Source organism: Pelobates fuscus, chromosome 6 (assembly GCF_036172605.1).
Source record: "Pelobates fuscus isolate aPelFus1 chromosome 6, aPelFus1.pri, whole genome shotgun sequence".
NCBI classification, from domain to species: domain Eukaryota; kingdom Metazoa; phylum Chordata; class Amphibia; order Anura; family Pelobatidae; genus Pelobates; species Pelobates fuscus.
This window is the reverse complement of record NC_086322.1, coordinates 127719414-127740148: the sequence shown is the minus strand read 5'-3', so window position 1 is coordinate 127740148 and position 20735 is coordinate 127719414. Positions and strand designations below refer to the sequence as shown.

At 40.0% G+C, this 20735-nt stretch overlaps 1 protein-coding gene across 3 annotated transcripts in view; it reads left to right on the top strand.

Moving 5' to 3' along the window:
* Positions 1 to 20735, top strand: part of GLRB (glycine receptor beta) — a 71786-nt gene that overhangs the window by 11929 nt on the left and 39122 nt on the right. For all 3 annotated transcript variants that reach the window (XR_010091254.1, XR_010091253.1, XM_063458239.1), the window contains exon 2: positions 3264 to 3414. Coding sequence is in view for 1 of the 3 variants with exons in the window: in XM_063458239.1 (XP_063314309.1) it covers positions 3287 to 3414 (128 nt within the window). In the remaining 2 variants the exon portion in view is untranslated. The remainder of the gene's footprint in view (positions 1 to 3263; positions 3415 to 20735) is intronic.

The following is a 20735-nucleotide window of genomic DNA, read 5'->3' as shown; positions in this document are numbered from 1 at the left end:
CAAAAGTGTGTTGCATGACACGCACAGGACCTCCTGTCTCAGGTTAGGGCATATTCCGTTCCATTCACCTGTTACTTATGATATCTGCTTTAGGGTTTCACTTAAAGGGACCTGAACAACTTTAGCTTAATGAAGCAGTTTTGGTGTATAGAACATGCCCCTGCAGCCTCACTGCTCAATCCTCTGCCATTTAGGAGTTAAATCCCTTTGTTTATAAATCCTAGTCACACCTCCCTGCATGTGACTTGCACATCCTTCCATAAACACTTCCTGTAAAGAGAGCCAATTTAGGCTTTCTTTATTGCAAGTTCTGTTTAATTAAGATTTTCTTATCCCCTGCTATGTTAATAGCTTGCTAGACCCTGCAAGGTCCTCCTGTGTGTGATTAAAGTTCAATTTAGAGATTGAGATACAATTATTTAAGGTAAATTACATCTGTTTGAAAGTGAAACCAGTTTTTTTTCCATGCAGGCTCTGTCAATAGCTACATAGCTATTGTCAACTACATAGCAAGGGGAGGTGTGGCTAGGGGTGCATAAACAGAAACAAAGTGATTTAACTCCTAAATAACAGTGAATTGAGCAGTGAAATTGCAGGGGAATGATCTATACACTAAAACTGCTTTATTTAGCTAAAGTAATTTAGGTGACTATAGTGTTCCTTTAAGGCTCTTAGCGAGCACACAGTGTCCCATACTTAGGTGCTCATTCTTTACCCCGAAGGTAAAGGGTTAGAGTTGGTGACCCGTCGGGGTCATGGCGGCTGGGTCGGACATTGCATTGAATGGAGTGAGGTGTGGTTGAAGAGAATTAAATTCTTTAATCTGTTTAATCTGTCCGCGAGCAGTTTTGTGAAGAGTTTAATGTCAATGTTCAATAGGGACATTTTTCGTTAATGTGTGGGGTTTATTAGGTATAGGGAGGAGGCAAATGTTCACCCAAAGCATGTCTGGAGGCCAAGGGTTCCCCTGAAGCATGGAATTTAAAAGATTGCAAAGGCGGGGGAGTAGTGGTGCGGGAAAGGTTTTGTAATATAACCCTGTGAATCCGTCCGGTCCCAGGCTCTTGTTGGGTTTGGTAGTTTTGATGGTTTCAGCTATATTTTCTATAGAGGTGGGTTCGCTCAACTTAGTGATTGCCTCTGGCTTTAGGGCCGGTATAGGGATGGCATGAAGATATTCCTCTATGGATTGTAGTGTCGTCACTGGTTGTTGTCTAGAGGCGGGACTATGGTCATATAGGGTGGCAAAGTAGTTCTGGAAAATTTCACCGATTTTCGTGGGAAGAGTGTGAGTTTGTCTGTCTGGGGCCTGTATATTGTTAATGCGTTTCTGATCGCTCCTGCGCTTCAGTTTCCTAGCCAAAAGTTGGACTTTTCGTAATATGTCTGCTTTGACCATTGGAGAGCTCTCGCCGAGTACCTGGCCATGAAGTCCTTTATTTTATTGCGTCAGTCAGTCAATTGTGTCAGCACGTCTGGGGATCGGTTTTGTTTATGGCGGGTTTCAAGAACCCTAAGGTTTGTAAGAGATTCAGCGAGTTTCACCAGCTGAGTTTTTTTGTATGTGGACGCGAGACTGATCAGTTTTCCCCTCAGTATGGCCTTGTGTAAGGAAACCCAAGGGTGTATTGAGAGTGAAATAGTCCACTATGTCTTTGTGGATGGAATCTTTTAAGATGGGGTTATGGAGCAGGGTTTGGTTCAGTCTCCATGACCATGTGATATTAGGAATTGATACGGTCAGTGACTTCGGCAAATGTCCGACCATGAGATGGTTTCAATAGAGGGTGCCTTGACTATAGGCAGGAGGGAGGGGGTAATAAATGAGGTCTTGAGGTATGAATTGTATGAGTGCGAATAAAACGTATAGTCCCATGTAGACGGTTGTAGCATCCGCCATGCGTCCACCAAATGTAGGCACAAGGCAAAGGCCTGGAGCAGTTTCTCAGATTTGGTCATGGGTACTGAGCATTGTTGGTGGTGGTGTGGGCAGTGTCTGTCCACCGGTGGTGACATTGTGGCATTATAGTCTCCTCCGATAATCTTATAGTGGGATGGGAATAAGGCCAAATGCATGTGTAGGAGGTCCTAGAACGTGTTTTCTGGGGTGCTTGGGATGTATATCAAGGTGATAGCGTAATTGTTGATATTCACTTGACCAGAAAGTGTAATGAACCTTCTCTAAAGGGGGTCCTTAATAATGTTTTATGTGCAGAGGGCAGGCTTTGCATATCAATATGGCCACCCCTTTTTTTTTTGCTTGTAGGAGAGCTTGCTGTATGGCATACGGTAGTGTCGGCATAGGAGAGGGAATGGTTTGGATTGAGTAATGTGGGTTTCTTGTAGGAGCACCAAGTCAGCCCCAGTTAGGTTAGCCCATCTCATAAGCTGATAAGCTGATGAGGGGAAAGAGGGGTTGTTGAGGCCTTTACAGTTAATGGACACGCATGTCATCTTAGAACCCATGCTAGCTGGTCGTGACTTGATGGGAATGTTACCGGCGCCCGGTCCTTCCCGTCAGAGCTGTGGCCGCGCGCCCACCACGAAGGGTACTCGGGGGGGGGGGGGGGGGGGGGGTGGTGTAGTGGTTAGGGAATTGGATAGAAGAGGGGATGGTGGGGAGAGAGGAGAAGAGGTCAGAGTGAAACTGGAGGATAGAGGATAGGATGCCCGTAAGGATGGAGAGGGATGGAATATGAGGGAGTTCTCCTGGTCCTATACCTGGGTTGCCAGAGTATATGGGGACTGAGGTTGAGGGAGCCTGGTGGGGGGGTGGTCCTCAGAGTGGTACTTTATTGTTTTTAAAGACAGATAAATGAAACACTAGGTGTGAAAAAGAGGAATTAGGGATGATCATATGAAATCTTTATAGGGGTTATTATATATTATTATATGACAGCATAGAGATAGAAAAATAAAATAAGCTCTCATAGTAGACTAGTCAGAATTGATGTAAGCTCATTGCCAACCAATAAAATATCACATTACAATTTACTTGTTATGGTACACACAAGTTGCTTTACTCTTTATGCTTTACTCTACATGCTTTACTCTACAAGGTGAATTTTACATTTTAGGCCGAAGTAGCTGAACCTGAAGCATAATTGACCTAAAGATTTTTTTCAATTCAGCTCTTTTGGCCTTAAATTTTAAACTCACTTTGAATTCTCATTTCCATCTAATTTATGTTCAAATAAATAGCTTCCTGATTTAATGTGCTTAATTAATAAGTGAAATAATAAGTGTGTGCTTTCTGTTTGCAGATCCATTGTCTTGTGATTCATGTATGGAGATGAAGTTTCTAATAGGAATTCTTCTTTTGTTCGTGCTCTCCTTGTGGCTGGATGGTGTTCAATCCAAAGAGAAATCTTCGAAAAAGGGGAAAGGGAAAAAGAAGCAATATCTATGTCCCTCGTATGTTATTCTTTTATAATATTTTTTTCATTTAAGTCAAAAATCAATGCCTAAATTAATTTAAATTGAACTTGTTGTCTCAACTAACTTAACATGATTTTTTTCAGTATTGCTCCTCTATAGAAAGTGGTTGTAAATGCATTCTTACACATGTATATGAACAAACACATAAAGCTGCCACTAATGTTTGTGACCATAGTACCCATGTTTCATGCCAAAGGCAAATTAACAAAATGTGCCCCAAGGCTTCTTTTACTTTGTTTAAACAGTTTTACTCAGCGTTAACGTGAGTAAATCCAATTGTGATTTCATTTGCCATGTGGTTTCCAGTACAGACGTTTATGGTATAAAGCTGTCATAGAGAGTTGATTTGTTTATGTTGGTGAGATTTAGGTTCTAAATTATTTTTGTGCAGAATTTTCTAATTTTTTTCCACTTTTTTTAATCGAAAATATCTTAACTGGAGGTGAGATATATGTAACAGAATATACAGACCATTTATGTTTCCTTTTTAATTCTTATAATTAAATTTTTTTTTTTTTTTTTTTGGAGACATGTTTTAAAGGAACAATCCAAGCACCATAACAAGGTCCATATTTTTTGCCACCCCCTGGAAAGTACCGCCCAAGACAAATGCCTTGTTAGCCTTGCGGCAAATACAGCACTGATAACAATTACGAGTTGACACCACCTTCTGTCTGTCTTCCCTTCATCCACAGATCACAATGTAAATGTCATCTTTGGATGCTTTTTACAAATGAAAAATATGTATCCAACAGATCATTCCACCTATCATTTCCACATATTTAAAATCCAAAATAAAATACTGCATACACATAATTCACTACATTTTTGTGCTATTGTTTTTTTTATTTATAATCACAAATTTTTTATGTATAAGCATATATATATATATATATATATATATATATATATAAATCAATACAAATGTAGCATATAGGCTTTATGGAGTAAGCAGCTTATTTAAATCAAAATGACAGAACAACATACTTAATTTCTGCCAGGAGGCCTTAGTGATGTAAGATGCTGGCCCAAACATTGTATGCCATGTTATCTTTTGCCTACCTGCCAACTCTGAGGTTCATAGAATTGGGACGCCGTTGGGAGGGGGATAGAAGGGAGGGGTCAGCCATGCAATTGCACCATTGGCTTTGCTCCAAAATATGCTTGAATATACATCAGACTGCCTTCCTATCATGTAAGGTAAGCCTACTAAGGGCAGACCTTGCAGGGAGCACTGTTTCAGGGCCCTAAACATAATGCTAGCATGTTTTGCCATGCACTTGCACTATGTTTGTTGGGGACAGTTCCTTGGTGTCCCCAAAAGTGGGACACCAGGGTACAAAGTCGGGACGATGGCATAGGACCCGGAAATTGAAAGTGTTCCACCAGAACCGGGAGGGTTGGGAGGCATTTACCTTTTTGTGTTGCTTACTCCATGAAGACGATATACTCCATTTGTACAGAATGATACATTAGAGTTTTGCAGGCCCCTTTATATGGTTCTCCAGATTGGCAGTGGACTTGTTTATGACTTATGTACCTGTGTGCATTATCCCACTACTATTACCAATCTATATAAAGATGCCTTGAATAACTGTACTGTACAGTACTGTTTCAGATATTTTACATATAGAAACAGACTAAATACGGCATCGCAGAAACATGGTATAAGACAAAATAAACCCTATGACAGAGGGTTTCTATATCAGTGACATGGCAAGCTGGATGATGTTCCAATGGCAGAATGCTATACATGGGATTTGCCAGCTGGACATGTTGCAATACACCTGGTTTGCATAGGATTAATTCAATTCAGAGTTTCTGGATGTTTAATGAATTGAATCTCTCAGACCTTTGAAAAAGTTGTTTAAAATTCATTAAATTTTGTTCTCGTTCTGGTTCATGAATCTCTGATCCAAGGCCTGGCAATCTTTCTAGGGCGCCTAATAAATATTTGGAAGACCTGTTGTTATTGCTGGCATTCCATATCTTGCATAGTTTTGCATTTTATTTTCTACACTGTCTGTGAAGAGTATAATTTATAACTACATTTTCTTCAGGCTAAAAAGATACCGTATATATTAAATACATTTTATGCCCAGCAATATTATGCCCGTTGCTGTACTTAGTCTAAATAATATCAGAACCCAGGTTTCTTCGGCATTTCTATATCACATCCAAACATTAAACTGAATGTGACTTGGACATCATGCCTCGAATAATATTAGAAATAATACAGGCAATGCATTTAATACAGGGACATGCATCACTTTAGACAACTTATTCAAAAGCTTTTGGGTACAGTTGCCTCATTTTGCAGACTGAAGAAGCAGGTAAATGTGTTTTTCCATAATTACCTGCAACTTCTTTCTTTTGCTTTCCACACCCTCTCAAGGGTGGACTCTGATCTAACCAATCAGTGTCCTATCTCAAGGAATGCTGGAAAAGTGCATTGGTCATGCCTAGCAAGTTTATACATGTACAGTTTGAATATCTCTTCACCTTGCAATATTCTGACAGGGGGAGAAGAGAGGGATCTGATCATTGTGATCCATGCAGCAGTGTTGGGTCTCTCTCTCCTGTTCCTGCCCTGATGATGCCCGGTTTCTGTCTCTGGTGGACTGGCCTGAAACAGAGATGAGTGGGCAAAGGGGAGGGAGGGTAGGTGAAGAAACATCCTTAACTGATAGGTGTGCTCAATAATGCAATCTGACCAGTAAGTTTTAAATGTTGATTACATACTTTTCAAAGTTTATCCTAGTTAATTTTTTTGTTAAAAAGTGGTTGCTTGCTGGTTAAAAATATAATGGAAGCACTTTGGGTATGCTACAGGGCTAATTTGCTGGCTTAAGTAGCAGTTGTAAAATAACGTGTAGTTTAGGTGCCTCATTTATTCCAGGCTATTACACTTACAGTAGCTCAGCTTTATTTAACATTTAACATTGTTTTAAACTATTTCTACACTCTACTAGAATTTTAGGTAAATTGCATACCAAAAAATGCCAACATGTTTAGTACCCAACAGCAGGAATTTCAACAGCAGGCATTTCAGCGTTTTTGATTATATATTATAGTTACACGCATAGTTACACTTTGTGTTACAGGTATTTCTGCTTTTATTCTAATATTTTAGACCACGTGTAAAATATTGCAAGTTAATGTATTCTGTATAATCTCTAAATCTTTTAATCTCTCTATTATATTGGAAATGATGCACAAATAGGTTGAGAATATATAATGCTGGTAATGCTTTTCCTGATGTTACATTTTGGTTTTTAGTTAAAGGAACACTACAGTGTTAAGCATTCAAACATGTATTCCTAACAATATAGTATTCTCATACTGTAGGTGTCTGCTTCCGCCACCTAAAAAGTTTAAAAAGGTTTAAAAGATATGATTTACTGAGCTTATATCTTATGCGCTTTTGTCTCTGGTGCGGCCGCCCCTCCTCAGCTGAGATCATTAGTCTGGATAATCTTAGCATACCCAAAGCTTCTCCATAAGGAAGCAGTGGGAGGTTGGTGGGCATCTGTATCAAATCACTGTGTTGCACCAATGAAATGTTCTCTATGAGAAGCATTGATTGATTAAAGTTTAACTTAGTTATTGCATCAGAAACACACTGACACAGAGCAGAATAGGGACTGTTCCTCCTACATAGGGTCACTTGGCAGATATGGATTGACACCTATCCTAATGATCCCTGATACACACTGACACAGAGCAGAATAGGGACTGTTCCCCCTACATAGGGTCACTTGGCAGATATGGATTGACACCTGTCCTCAGGGACCCTGATACACACTGACACAGAGCAGAATAGGGACTGTTCCTCCTACATAGGGTCACCATTTTTAGCCCAAGGCAGCTCATCTCATCAGGCCTTTTTTAGTCGAATGTATCGCCCACTGTCAGTCCCTTCGGGATCCATCCCTCATTCATCTTAATAAAGGTGAGGTAATCTAGACTTTTTTGACCTAGGCGACTTCTCTTCTCAGTGACAATACCTCCTGCTGCACTGAAGGTCCTTTCTGACAGGACACTTGAAGCGGGGCAGGCCAGAAGTTATATCGCAAATTGGGATAGCTCAGGCCACAGGTCAAGCCTGCACACCCAGTAGTCAAGGGGTTCATCGCTCCTCAGAGTGTCGATATCTGCAGTTAAGGCGAGGTAGTCTGCTACCTGTCGGTCGAGTCGTTCTCTGAGGGTGGATCCCGAAGGGCTGTGGCGATGCGTAGGACTTAAAAAGCTCCGCATGTCCTCCATCAACAACACGTCTTTAAAGCGTCCTGTCCTTGCCGGCGTGGTCGTGGGAGGAGGAGGATGACTTTCACCTCTTCCACTGTTAGATTCCCGTTGTGCTGTGACATCACCCTTATACGCTGTGTAAAGCATACTTTTTAATTTATATTGCAAATTCTGCATACTTTCCGACTTGTTGTAATTTGGTAACATTTCCGCCACTTTCTGCTTATACTGGGGGTCTAGTAGCGTGGACACCCAGTACAGGTCGTTCTCCGTCAGCCTTTTTATACGAGGATCCCTCAACAGGCACGCCAGCATGAAAGACCCCATTTGCACAAGGTTGGATGCCGAGCTACTCATTTCCCGTTCCTCCTCCTCATTGATCTCAATGAAGGTATGTTCTTCCCGCCAGCCACGTACAACACCACGGGTACCAGATAGGTGAAAACGAGCACCCTGGGATGCCTGTTGTGGTTGGTCTTCCTCCTCCTCCTCAAAGCCACATTCCTCCTCTGACTCCTCTTCCTCACAATCCTCTTCCAGCGTTGCCGCAGGTCCAGCAAGCGATGCTGATAAGGCTCTTTCTGGTGGTGATGGTGACCACAACTCTTCCTCTTCCTCTTCACGCTCATCTACGGCCTGATCCAGCACTCTTCGCAGGGCACGCTCCAGGAAGAAAACAAAGGGTATGATGTCGCTGATGGTGCCTTTGGTGCGACTGACTAGGTTTGTCACCTCCTCAATAGGACGCATGAGCCTACAGGCATTGCGCATGAGCATCCAGTAACGCGGCAAAAAAATTCCCAGCTCCCCAGAGGCTGTCCTAGCACCCCGGTCATACAAATATTCATTAACGGCTTTTTCTTGTTGGAGCAGGCGGTCGAACATTAGGAGTGTTGAATTACAACGTGTCGGGCTGTTGCAAATCAAGCGCTTTACTGGCATGTTGTTTCGCCGCTGGATATCTGCAAAGTGCGCCATGGCCGTGTAGGAACGCCTGAAATGGCCACACACCTTCCTGGCCTGCTTCAGGACTTCCTGTAAGCCTGTGTACTTATGCACAAAGCGTTGTACTGTCAGATTACACACATGTGCCATGCACGGCACATGTGTCAACTTGCCCAACTTCAATGCCGCCAACAAATTTGTTCCGTTGTCACAAACCACTTTGCCGATATCCAGTTGCTGTGGAGTCAGCCACTTTTCCACCTGTGCGTTCAGGGCGGACAGGAGTGCTTGTCCGGTGTGACTCTCTGCTTTCAAGCATGTCAAACCCAAGAGGGAGTGACACTGCCGTATCCGGGATGTGGAATAGTACCTAGGGAGCCTGGGGGGTGCCGTTGATGTGGAGCAAGACGCAGCAGCAGAAGAGGACTCAGCCGAGGAGGTTAGGGAAGAGGATGGAGTAGGAGGAGTAGAGGAGGTTGCAGCAGGCCTGCCTGCAAGTCGTGGCGGTGTCACCAACTCCTCTGCAGAGCCACGCATTCCATGCTTGGCAGCCGTCAGCATGTTTACCCAATGCGCACTGTAGGTGATATACCTGCCCTGACCATGCTTTGCAGACCAGGTATCAGTGGTCAGATGGACCCTTGCCCCAACACTGTGTGCCAGACATGCCATTACTTCCTTTTGCACAATCGAGTACAGGTTGGGGATTGCCTTTTGTGCAAAGAAATTTCGGCCGGGTACCTTGCACTGCGGTATCCCAATAGCCACAAATTTTTTGAACGCCTCAGACTCCACCAGCGTGTATGGTAAAAGCTGGTGGGCTAATAGTTCAGACAAGCCTGCTGTCAGACGCTGGGCAAGGGGGTGACTTTGTGACATTGGCTTCTTACGCTAATTTTTTTGGGGATTAGTGGTACTATGCGTGCAAGCTACTGTGAGACCAGATATGAGTGGCAATGTGCACTGGCAGAGGTTGGAAGAGTACACGCTGTAGGCCTGACATCCGCTTGAAGACAACTAACTGCTATTCAATCTATAACAGTGGAAAAACTTTTTTTCTTTTTAAAGGCACGCTATTATGACACCAGATATGAGTGTCAATGTGCACTTGCAGAGGTTGGCAGAGTACACGCTGAAGGCCTGACACCCGCTTTAAGGACACTGACTGCTATTAGCTTACAGTGAAAACCTTTTTTTTCTTTTTAAAGGCACGCTATTGTGACACCAGATATGAGTGGCAAAGTACACTGGCAGAGGTTGGCAGAGTACACGCTGACGGCCTGACACCCAGACGCTTGCAGACAACTAACTGCTATTAGCTTACAGTGAAAAACTTTTTTTCTTTTTAAAGGCACGCTATTGTGACACCAGATATGAGTGGCAAAGTGCACTTGCAGAGGTTGGCAGAGTACACGCTGAAGGCCTGACACCCAGACGCTTGCAGACAACTAACTGCTATTCAATCTATTACAGTGAAATTTTTTTTTTGTTTTTAAATGCAAGCTTAAGCTATTGTGACACCAGATATGAGTGGTGGCACTGGGCAAGTGGGCACAGTATCCACTGTGAGCCTGACACAGAAGCTGGCAGGCAGGCAACTGCAATTACATTACACAGAAAAAAAAGAAGAAAAAAAAGCAGACTGATGTTCTAGCCCTAAAAAGGGCTTTTTGGGGTGCTGTCCTTACAGCAGAGATCAGATGAGTCCTTCAGGACTGTAGTGGACACTGAATACCCTAGCCTAGCTATCGATTTCCCTATCAAATGAGCAACAGCTACACTTTCCCTCCTCTATCTAAGAATGCAGCTTCAGAATGAATCTAAAATGGATGCTGTACAGGAGGTGGGAGGGTTTGCTGCTAATTTGCTGGAATGTGTCTGCTGACCGTGAGGCACAGGGTCAAAGTTTACTCAATGATGACGAATAGGGGGCGGATCGAACCGCGCATGTGTTCGGCCGCCATGGCGAACGCGAACACGCTATGTTCGCTGGGAACTATTCGCCAGCGAACAGTTCGGTACATCACTAACAGCACCCAGACCACTTTATTAGCATAGAAACCTAAAGCATTAAGATACATTTAACAGCATGTTTCAATTACTACTTCAGATATTTCTTTAATAATCAAACCTGAATAAGAGTATTCTTTGATCTAAAGGTATTCAGAAATATATGTTTTGAAAATATGTTTCTGTTAAGGAATGCCTCTTCTCTAAAGCAGAGTTCATCTTTCAAAATAGCTGCATGGTTTTCATATATCTAGCAGAGTCAGTCATGTTTATTTTACATGCGGGAGTCGGGACCTGCTGTGCATGAAGAAATTACCTGCAGGTGACTATCTTTCCATGGATCAGCGGCTTGGCAATGTTTCTGGAGCATAGAAATCTAATTAGAGCTTTGGAAACTAATTGGCTAGAAATTTAGCCTCTTAAAATATGATGGTTTTACTTGAATGTATTTCCAGCTTATTGCAACATTTTAAAGGAAGCTAAGGCTTAACTATATTGGTGTGTAATACCTTCAGTTCGTCTTCCAATATAGCACATTAATAGTGTTTTTTACCTTGTCCTACAGCCAACGTTCTATTTGTTTTTTTCTTCCTTTTCTTCCAGGAGTGAAAAGCATGTTTATGTAGGAACCTTATGAGATTTATTAAGAGATTTACAGTTAATATGACTTGGAATCAGAGGCAGAAGTAAGTTGCCTTCCAGCTCCCACATTAACTCTGAACTTGTTTTGATGGCCAGTATCAGGCTAAGAAATAAAACGTTTCATAACAGATAAAGATAAATTGAAAATAAACAGGATAGGTCCTAACATATCAGTTGGCCAGTAACATTCTAACAGTAGTGATGTATAACTCAAATATACTGGCCTGGCTCAGTGTTACTATATGCTCCATAGTGCTCTGGTATATTGAGATTGTGGCGGCAAGGTTGTATGAGTGCCAAAAAATGACTGAACTTTATAATAATACCACTAATATAATGGTTGATGATAAAATGGCAGCATGACAAATGTCAAAATGCAACATTTTTGGGTGTCTAGATTTTAGAAATATACACTTGTAATGCCATTTTGGATTACATGGCTCCTAATAGGCTTAAAATAGAAGCACAAATTAAACAAAAGAAAGGGCAGGTTTGAAAAATAGTGTAAATATAAAAAACTTAGTATGTTCCAATCAAAATAACAGCAGCCGAAAAACACTCATTAAGGATACCTTACTTCCCTCACCCCAAAATACAGTACAATACAGGATATTTTGAATTACTTATAATTAAATAGTGGAGCACTATTATAAATGGAGTGTAATAGGAATTATCTTACTCTCTTGCATGGCGTTGAAAGTAGTAGCATATCCACAAATATAAAAGAGAAAAAGACATATAGTGCAGATAGTAATGAAATATTGCACACATACAAGGAGAAATAGATACACTCACATGGGGTAGAGCCCATAAAAGTAAAGACTTACTTTTGGTGCAGTTATGCCTTTAAAGGTAGTATCCCATCGTTCTTCAATCCTGGTTTTCCAATCTCAAAAAGAGAAAGAGGAACATATGATGGTGCAGTATATCTATACTATGGTTACAGGATAAAGTGCAATAATCTTGCTCACCTGTCAATGAGCCCAGTAAATACCTATATAGAAAGTGCTGGCAACAGTGCTAAAAGTAAACATTTATTAGGATGCAAAAAAAATACACTTCACACATTTCAATGATTCACTTAGCTTCCTCTCAGTCAGCAATGATCCATTTAAAGTATCGAACATATTTAGCATCGCACCGAAATCATCAAGATCACGTGACCGGTTTGTGTACAATCCTAGTGTGATTAGGGCATCCTGTCCTTCTTTTGCAGCTTCAGGCATCAACTTATGGGTGGGGCGCTCCTCCTGGGCGCCCAAATAACCTGTCCCTCGTTATAACCTGCTGATAGTGATGTGTAATAAAATCAGAACAACATATTATGTCTAATTTAAAGGGTTACTCCAATCAATATAACAGTGTTTTAGTAAAACACTGTTTTGTATCAGAGTAGCTATTTCTGTACTGTTAAAAAAAAATAAAAAAATTATATTGCTAAAGCCCAAACCACCTCGGCTGATGTCTCTCCTTGCCAGGGGGGGACAGATGTCCGGCAGGGTGGACTGATGTGAGGACATGAGCGACAAATAGAGTGTCATGTCACCATTGGCTAGCACTAGCAGGCTGTGCGTTCCAGCATCAAAAGCCAAATATGCACAGAATTGACAATAAATGGCCTGGGCCTCTTTTCTTGGGCTATCTAATGATGCTCCAATGACGCGGATGGAAGTGGCTTTACATTAAGTGGTCATGGTGCTTGGTTCAACCCATTTAAGAAATTTGTCTTTAATTTCACCTTGCTATAATTATTATAAGGTAAACTATGGGAAAATTTTTATTTATTTATTTTCAACTTTTTCACAACTTTTTATCCTCGCACTAAATAATGATATATGTATATAAAATCTGAATAAAGTTTATATATATATATATATATATATATATATATAAACTGCCAAAATAAAGCTGGTATGTTCAGCAGAAGATTCTCTTGATAAATTGTTTACGTGACAGCTTAATTAAGTTGCCGAGAGACTTGTGAAGATGCCTTTTGAGAAAGTGGTAAAAGTTCACTTCATGCTTGCTTTCCCTTTGTAAACCTTTCTGGCAAGAATTTAATGGAATGGAAGTAGTTACCATTTTTTCGAAAAGCTCAGATTGTGGCATTGCTCTACACCTTACCCAAGATGGACATACATCTGAAAACTTCTGCATTCTAAGTTGTCGTGTTTTTTTTTTTTTTATGTAACTGCACATTTTTTGACTTATTCCCTAAAGTAGGGATAGGCAACATAAGGAATTCCAGCTGTTGTGGACTGCATCTCCTCTGATCCTTTACCATCATTATGGCTGTAAGAGCTTTAAGGTAGATGTAGTCCATAACAGCTGGAGTGCCAAAGGTTACTTACCCCTTCACTAAAGTATGAATTACTGGAAATTCCAAGTGGATCCCACATTTTAGGCCAAAGAACCTGAACTAAAAAAAAAAAACATCACTGACTTGAAAAATACCTCCAATTCAGAATATTTGGCCTACATTTTCAAAATCACTCTGAATTCCCTGCAATTTACATTTTAGTGAATAACACAGTCCAAGAGACACATTTTGTGCCTACAGCACTGGGCTCTCTGCTGTTAGTGTTGTATGTAGTTGCTGAGTGTTGTATGTGTGTTGGAAACTATATCAGAGTGCTGTGTGTAGAGGAGGCTGAGAGCTTCATAAGGGGGAAGGCTGAGTTTGCTTGTGTGTCCTGGTTGAGTGTTGTATGTGGTGGAGGAATCTAACTGCTGTGTATGGGTAGAGGGCAGTGTTGTGTTTGTTGGGGAGGTTGTGTTGTGTGGTTTCTTGATGGAGGAAGGTGAGGGAAATATATTAATTCGGCCACCTCCTGTTTACATTTTAGCAGGAGGGGAATTGTCCAGTGGAGGCCATTCTGGGCAAGATCCCTGGTGGTCCGGTGGGAGATTGTTGTGGTCTGTACCTTTATTGAGTACAGATAACTGTAACAGCTACCTTATGGTTCCAGCACTCGGTCTGTGACTTACAGTGAAGGGCTGCACTTCTCTGTGTCATTGAGAAGCACCAGAGAACCGCGAGGGAGATTTTAAAGTGATCTGCACCCTGTGCATGACACAGTACTCCCTCAATGATGTGAGGATATCTGTTGAGAGAGGGCCGTCTCAAACAAAATTTACCCGCCCGCCTATGTTGCCTTATGGGTAATTTGGCTCTGTTTCCATTTAGCCCCCTACATAGAGGATCATGCAGAGAGTGCTGTTAAAGCACTCTCTGCATGGTCCTTGATGTGCTTGTGCTATGCTGCCCAGAGACAGTTCGCTGGTGTCCCAGGATGCGGGATATCAAGGAACAAAATTGGGACAGCACCTAAAATCGGGCCCGTACAGTTAGGAGGCATGCAGTTATATTCCATTGGTTTTTTTTTTGTTGGCAAATATAATAATTTGCAATAAGAATGTAATTCTGATGACTCACTGTTTGGTCAAATTCAAAACAAGATTGACATCATTGTAGCCAACAATTAAGGACAACCATCTTCAAATGTTCACTGTTGGGATAGATTCTACTATTATCCGATTAACTTCTGCTGAGCCTGACGTGCCTACTTCTGTGATTGTTTTATATGAAACTACAGCAGCAAACATGTTGGTTTGAGCAGCAGTTGGTCAGGTAACAAGAGAGCCTGGTCCAACATGGCTGCTCAGTTTGATAAAAAGTTTTTTTTTTTTTTTTAAATCAATATACATAATTTAAAAGAATATGTTAAGTTTCACTATATATAATAAACAAAAAACAAAAAAGTTAACATTTAATGATAGCTCTCCTGTAGAGTTACACCTATCTCTATTTCCACTGCCATTGCAACTGATGCACAATAGCCTCCCAATAACCCCGCATGTAGAATAGCCTCCCAATGCTTGCCTATGGGAAAGCATTGGATTGGCTGAGATAATCAAGATTGATGACTCAGCCATAGAGGCAGAGCAAGTCGGGGCCAGCCGTGGCGAGCCCAAAACGACATGGGAATAAAGGTAAGTAAACTCAACTTTTTAATGCTCTGACAGGAGAGCTGAACAGCCACCCCAGAACTATAGTGTTTCTTTAACCCCTTAAGGATGGTGGGCGTCGGAGGGTGGCATAGAACGTCTTTGACATTCCCCCTACGGTGGTCGCAGTCCTGGGGTCTGCTTGGGAGCTCAGACAGACTCTCTCTGCCCGATCAGGCCCTCCTGGGCCATGTGGTTGCAGGGGCCTCGCAATCACATGGCTGGAATAGCCGGCCTATGCAGTGCCTGCAGGGTGTTGCCTGAGCTCTCAGGCTGTCCCCCTAAAGCCTGCAAAAAAGTTTTAAAAGTTGGTAAAAATTATTAAAAAGTTTAATAAAGTAAATAAAAGTAATTAGATCATATATATATGTATATACATGATCTTGTAAATACATTTTACAAAAATTAAAAAATAAAATATTTTTTTATTTTTTAAATTGAAAAAAATTATATACCTGTTTAATTTTTTCCCAACTGTATTTTAATATTAATATACATATATATTTAAATCAAAATACATTTAGAATGACGTTATAAATGCATATATGTATCTATATATCTAACTTTTTATATGTATATATATAGAAGGCGTATGCCTGAAGTTGTGGGAGGGATTTTAAGCCTATTTAAACCCAGCAAACCCCTTACTTACCTGTCTTCGACGATTTCGGAAATTCCCTCCCACCACACCCTCTTTATATATCATTATATCTGGGTGGGCCCTCTTTTTGCAGGACTAACCTCGCGTCGGTTTCGGCACACCTCAACCGACTCTTATTTATAAAAACTACACCACTTTAATGTGCGCCCCCTTCCATAATCCCGTACACAAATATATATATATACATAAAGCTATACATAAATAAAAAAAAAAAAATATATATATATATATATATATATATATTTACATTCTAAATACATATTTATATAACATTTTTTCATAATCAAGTCATATAAATCACGGGGGTACTGATTTACTCAGGAGACTTCGCTGAACACAAATATTAGTGTTTTAAAACAGTAAAACATATCTCAACAAGGATATCATCAGTGAAAGTGCAATTTTTTTGCATTTTTCACACACAAACAGCACTTTCACTGATGATATCGTTGTTGTGATACGTTGATATTTGTGTTCAGTGAAGTCTGACGAGTATAACAGAACCCCCATCTAGAGGTTTTATAGTGGGTCAAATATAAGGCTTGCATTTCCGTTTTTTTACATTGAAATTTGCCAGGTTGGTTATGCTGCTTTTGAGACAGTATGGTAGCCCAGGAACGAGAATTACCCCCACAATTGCATACCATTTGCAAAAGTAGACATCTCAAGGTTTTGCAAATGGGGTATGTTAAGTCTTTTTTAGTAGTTACTTAGTCACAAACACTGGCTAAAATTTGTGTTCAATTTAGATATTTGCATTTTTTTTACACACAAACAAATATGAATGCTAACTTTGCCCAGTGTTTGTGACTAAGTGGCTACTAAAAAGTCTGGACATACCCCATTTTAATACCTTGGGATGTCTCCTTTTGCAAACAGTATACCATCATGGGGGTAATTTTCATTCCTGGGCTACCATATGGTCTCAAAGGCAACATAACTAATCTTGGAAATTTCAATGTGTATATACTGAAAACTGAAAAATGTAACATGCTATATTTGACTCTGTAACTTTCCAAAACACCATGAAACCTGTACATGGGGGTAGTGTTTTAATCTGACATTGCTAAATACAAATATGTGTATTTTATTGCAGTAACAGCTAACAGTTTTATGACATTCACAGTTTAAGACATGTTGTTATATTTTTAGTTCTGCATTGCATTTAACGAAGGTGGGGAGATTGTTCCGGATTAATTGCACCCTAAGATTATCTCATATGGGTATGTTGCTTTCACTGTCTGCATCAGTGATGTTGGACATACCCCATATGCCTCTTGGTCGAAGTGTCTGAATGCTAATTGAGGAGAGAACTGGATATTGCTGTTAATTTATGTGTTTTGTTGAGTGGGTTATATGGTTTCTTCTACAAATCAGTGTTTTAGGTCAAAGAATTTATCGTGTGCAAAGTGGTTTTGCATTTGCATTGTTAAATGCATGTGTATGTAACTTCTACTATACAGCCTTTAAATATTAGGTAATAATATAATTTCATTATTTTGTAAAAATGTGTAGATGGGAGTGTGTTTATTTTCATTCTGTAAAATTAACTGATACAGTTTTAAAACTGAAAAACTTACACATATTTTGTAACTTTGTAGCAAAAGTTAGACTTTTAGTAATCGTTTTCAATTCACATGCTGAAATAAAGCATGTTAAAGAAACCAGTCACTTGAAATTTTACAAATTAAAGTTTTTGTTCTTGACATTTCAAGTTTGCTTTGGCTCTCGCTTGCATTCATTTTCTTAGATCCACAAATGTATTGAAGCCTTATTTAATTTTCAGTTTATTTTTCTTCAAATTCACTTAAAAGCTGAAACAGTATTTCCTCCTCATTTCCCCTACTGCTTTTAAAACGTAATATTTTAATATCAATTTGCTACCTGATTTTTTGTTTCCACAGAAACATAAAATTTTTATTAATCATATAAATTAAACATTAAAAAGCTTCTATTGCTCTATATATAATTGAAAAATTGGAGACTGAAATTGAAAATAGCATTAGATGCAGAGTATACACATTCATGGATGGGTGACAAAAAAAATGAGGCTTACTGCAGAATTAAATACTGAACCGTGAATGCATTTAAAGGAAGAAAGCATGTTAATTTTGGAAGTTCTAACTTTATAGATTACTTACTTTGATTAAGTTAAAGGTTTATTACAAAGCAGCTAAATTTAGGGGTACTGTGTATGCAATGAACAAACAATAATGAACAGGTAAATTAGTCTTGGATCTTTATACATGAAAGTGCATTTCCATAGTCATTTACTAAACTGAGAATTCAAATTGAATTCCTAGTGAATTTCACATTTGAGGCCAGAGTAGCCTCACTGACTTGGGGTTTGTTTTCTTGTTTGGCTTGTTTGATCTTCAATTTTAAATTAGCTTCAAATTCACCATGAATACTCACTTTATTAAATGGTCCTGAGAATTTTATATATTGTTATGTCTTTTTAAATGTTTACTTTCATTCCCCTTTCACATCATGTTGGGAATACTGGTTTACTATTCATGATCACAGTACTTAAAGGGACACTGTAGGTACTCAGGCCACTTCAGCTCATTGAAGTGGCCTGGGTGCTGTGTTCCTTTTGCAGCTAGTGCTGTCAGACGGAGAAGAAATACAGAGACAAAGTAGGCTCTACCTTGTCTCTGTATTTCTATTGGCTGGGTTGGAATTTTATGTAAATTCCAACACAGTTATAATGAGTATTTCATAAAAATACTATATTTATGAAATGCTCATTTTTAATATGAGGGTGACAGTGCCTCTTTAAAATGACAATGTTCTTATGAGGTAGCTTAAAGACTTTCAAGGACTAGAAACTGATCCAAACCGCAGATTGTAGCCAAGTACTGTAAAGACCTGAAAAGGAGAACTATATAAGATGGATAGATTATCTTGAAGTTGGACCTAAAGTGGATAAAGTGTATTAACTTGACTTAGTAAAGTTTGACCTAAAGGACAGCATAAGCACCGAAACCAATACATCTTAAGGTAGTGATATTGGTGCATAGGCCTTGTCCCTGTAGCCTGACAAACGTAAGCCATTTATGAGAAACTGCAATGTTTACATTTGAAAGTCAGAAAGCCACTAGAGGTACTTCTTAATGAAGACTATAAATAATGTTCAGTGTTGCTGAACGCTTTAAATGCGTCTTATAAAGAAGCATTGGATTCCGTGCCTTGCTTTGAGAAGCATCTGACTATCTGAGCTCATCGATTGCTGCACATGCCTTATAGGTCTCTAATGCTTCAGAATAGAAAGACTGGATTTAATGTATAAACTTAAGATTGGGAGAACAACCAGAAATATACCACATTTCCATGGTGTCCTTTCTGCTTTGGATAGGAAACAAACGATATATACTTATATATATATGATTTTGTTAACGTGATCTGCTGTGCTTTCTCTTTTATTACTAAAATTCATTTCATGACCTTTAAGAATGCAGGCAGCAATAATATTAATGCAGTCATTCAATATTAATTTTCCATAACCTAGATTCATATTGTGAGTAACATTCATCGGAATGCAATCGGATGACAAACATCTCCTGCATCAAATCTGTTTAAGTGTCCCCACGTATTTACATGATTTCCTGACACAAAAGAAAAAATAATGTTGGAATTGCCTTTCATCAATAAGAATAAATGACTTGAAATTTTAAAATGGATGTGTACTGGGGCAGACTGAGTCAATGGTGTGCTGAAAGGAATACTATAGGCACCAAAACAGCTTTATAAAGTGGTATAAGTAAAACCAACACCTTAATTTGAGCACTTAATATAAAATATAACATAATGTATGGGGTGACTTACTCCACGTTATCTTGTTAAAATCTTAAATTTGGGGTAGATCTAAAAGATAAAAATAAACACAATATAGTGCAGATGGTATTTAAAAATGAACTGGATAAATACCTGTCACGATAACAACTTAATTTAGATTAAAGGACCACTCTAGGCACCCAGACCACTTCAGCTTAATGAAGTGGTCTGGGTGCCTGGTCCCTCTAGGATTAACCCATTTTTCTATAAACATAGCAGTTTCAGAGAAACTGCTATGTTTATGTTAGGGTTAATCCAGCCTCCAGTGGCTGTCTCTTGACAGCCGCTAGAGGCGCTTGTGTGCTTCTCACTGTGAAAATCACAGTGAGAAGACGCCAGCGTCCATAGGAAAGCATTATGAATGCTTTCCTATGAGACTGGCTGAATGCGCGCGCGGCTCTTGCCGCGCGTGCGCATTCAGCTGAGGAGGAGGAGAAGAGGCGGAGAGGAGGAGGAGAGCTCCCCGCCCGGCGCTGGAGAAAGGTAAGATTTATCCCCTTCCTGTCCCCAGAGCCCGGCGGGAGGGGGTCCCTGAGGGTTGGGGCACCCTCAGGGCACTATAGTGCCAGGAAAACGAGTATGTTTTCCTGGCACTATAGTGGTCCTTTAAGTTATGATGCTTGAACTGTGCCTTAAATGAAGGAAGCAGTTTTGGTGTATAGATCATGTCCCTGCAGCCTCGCTCAATTCAATGCCATTTATGGGATAAAACACTTAGTCACGCCAGTGGATATGCGACTATAGTATAAACAAGGGCAGTAGACATCTCAAGGTCAACCACAACTGGATATGCTATTGTAATGAGGGTATGATTGTGAGAGATTAATGGTTTAAGGCTTGCTTCATTTCCAATAGAATAGAATACCTTGTTTAAAGGTATAAGCCAGTTACAACATAGTTGTGTGCATTGTTTTAGTTTTGGTTAGGTTCATCCAAGCTACAACCT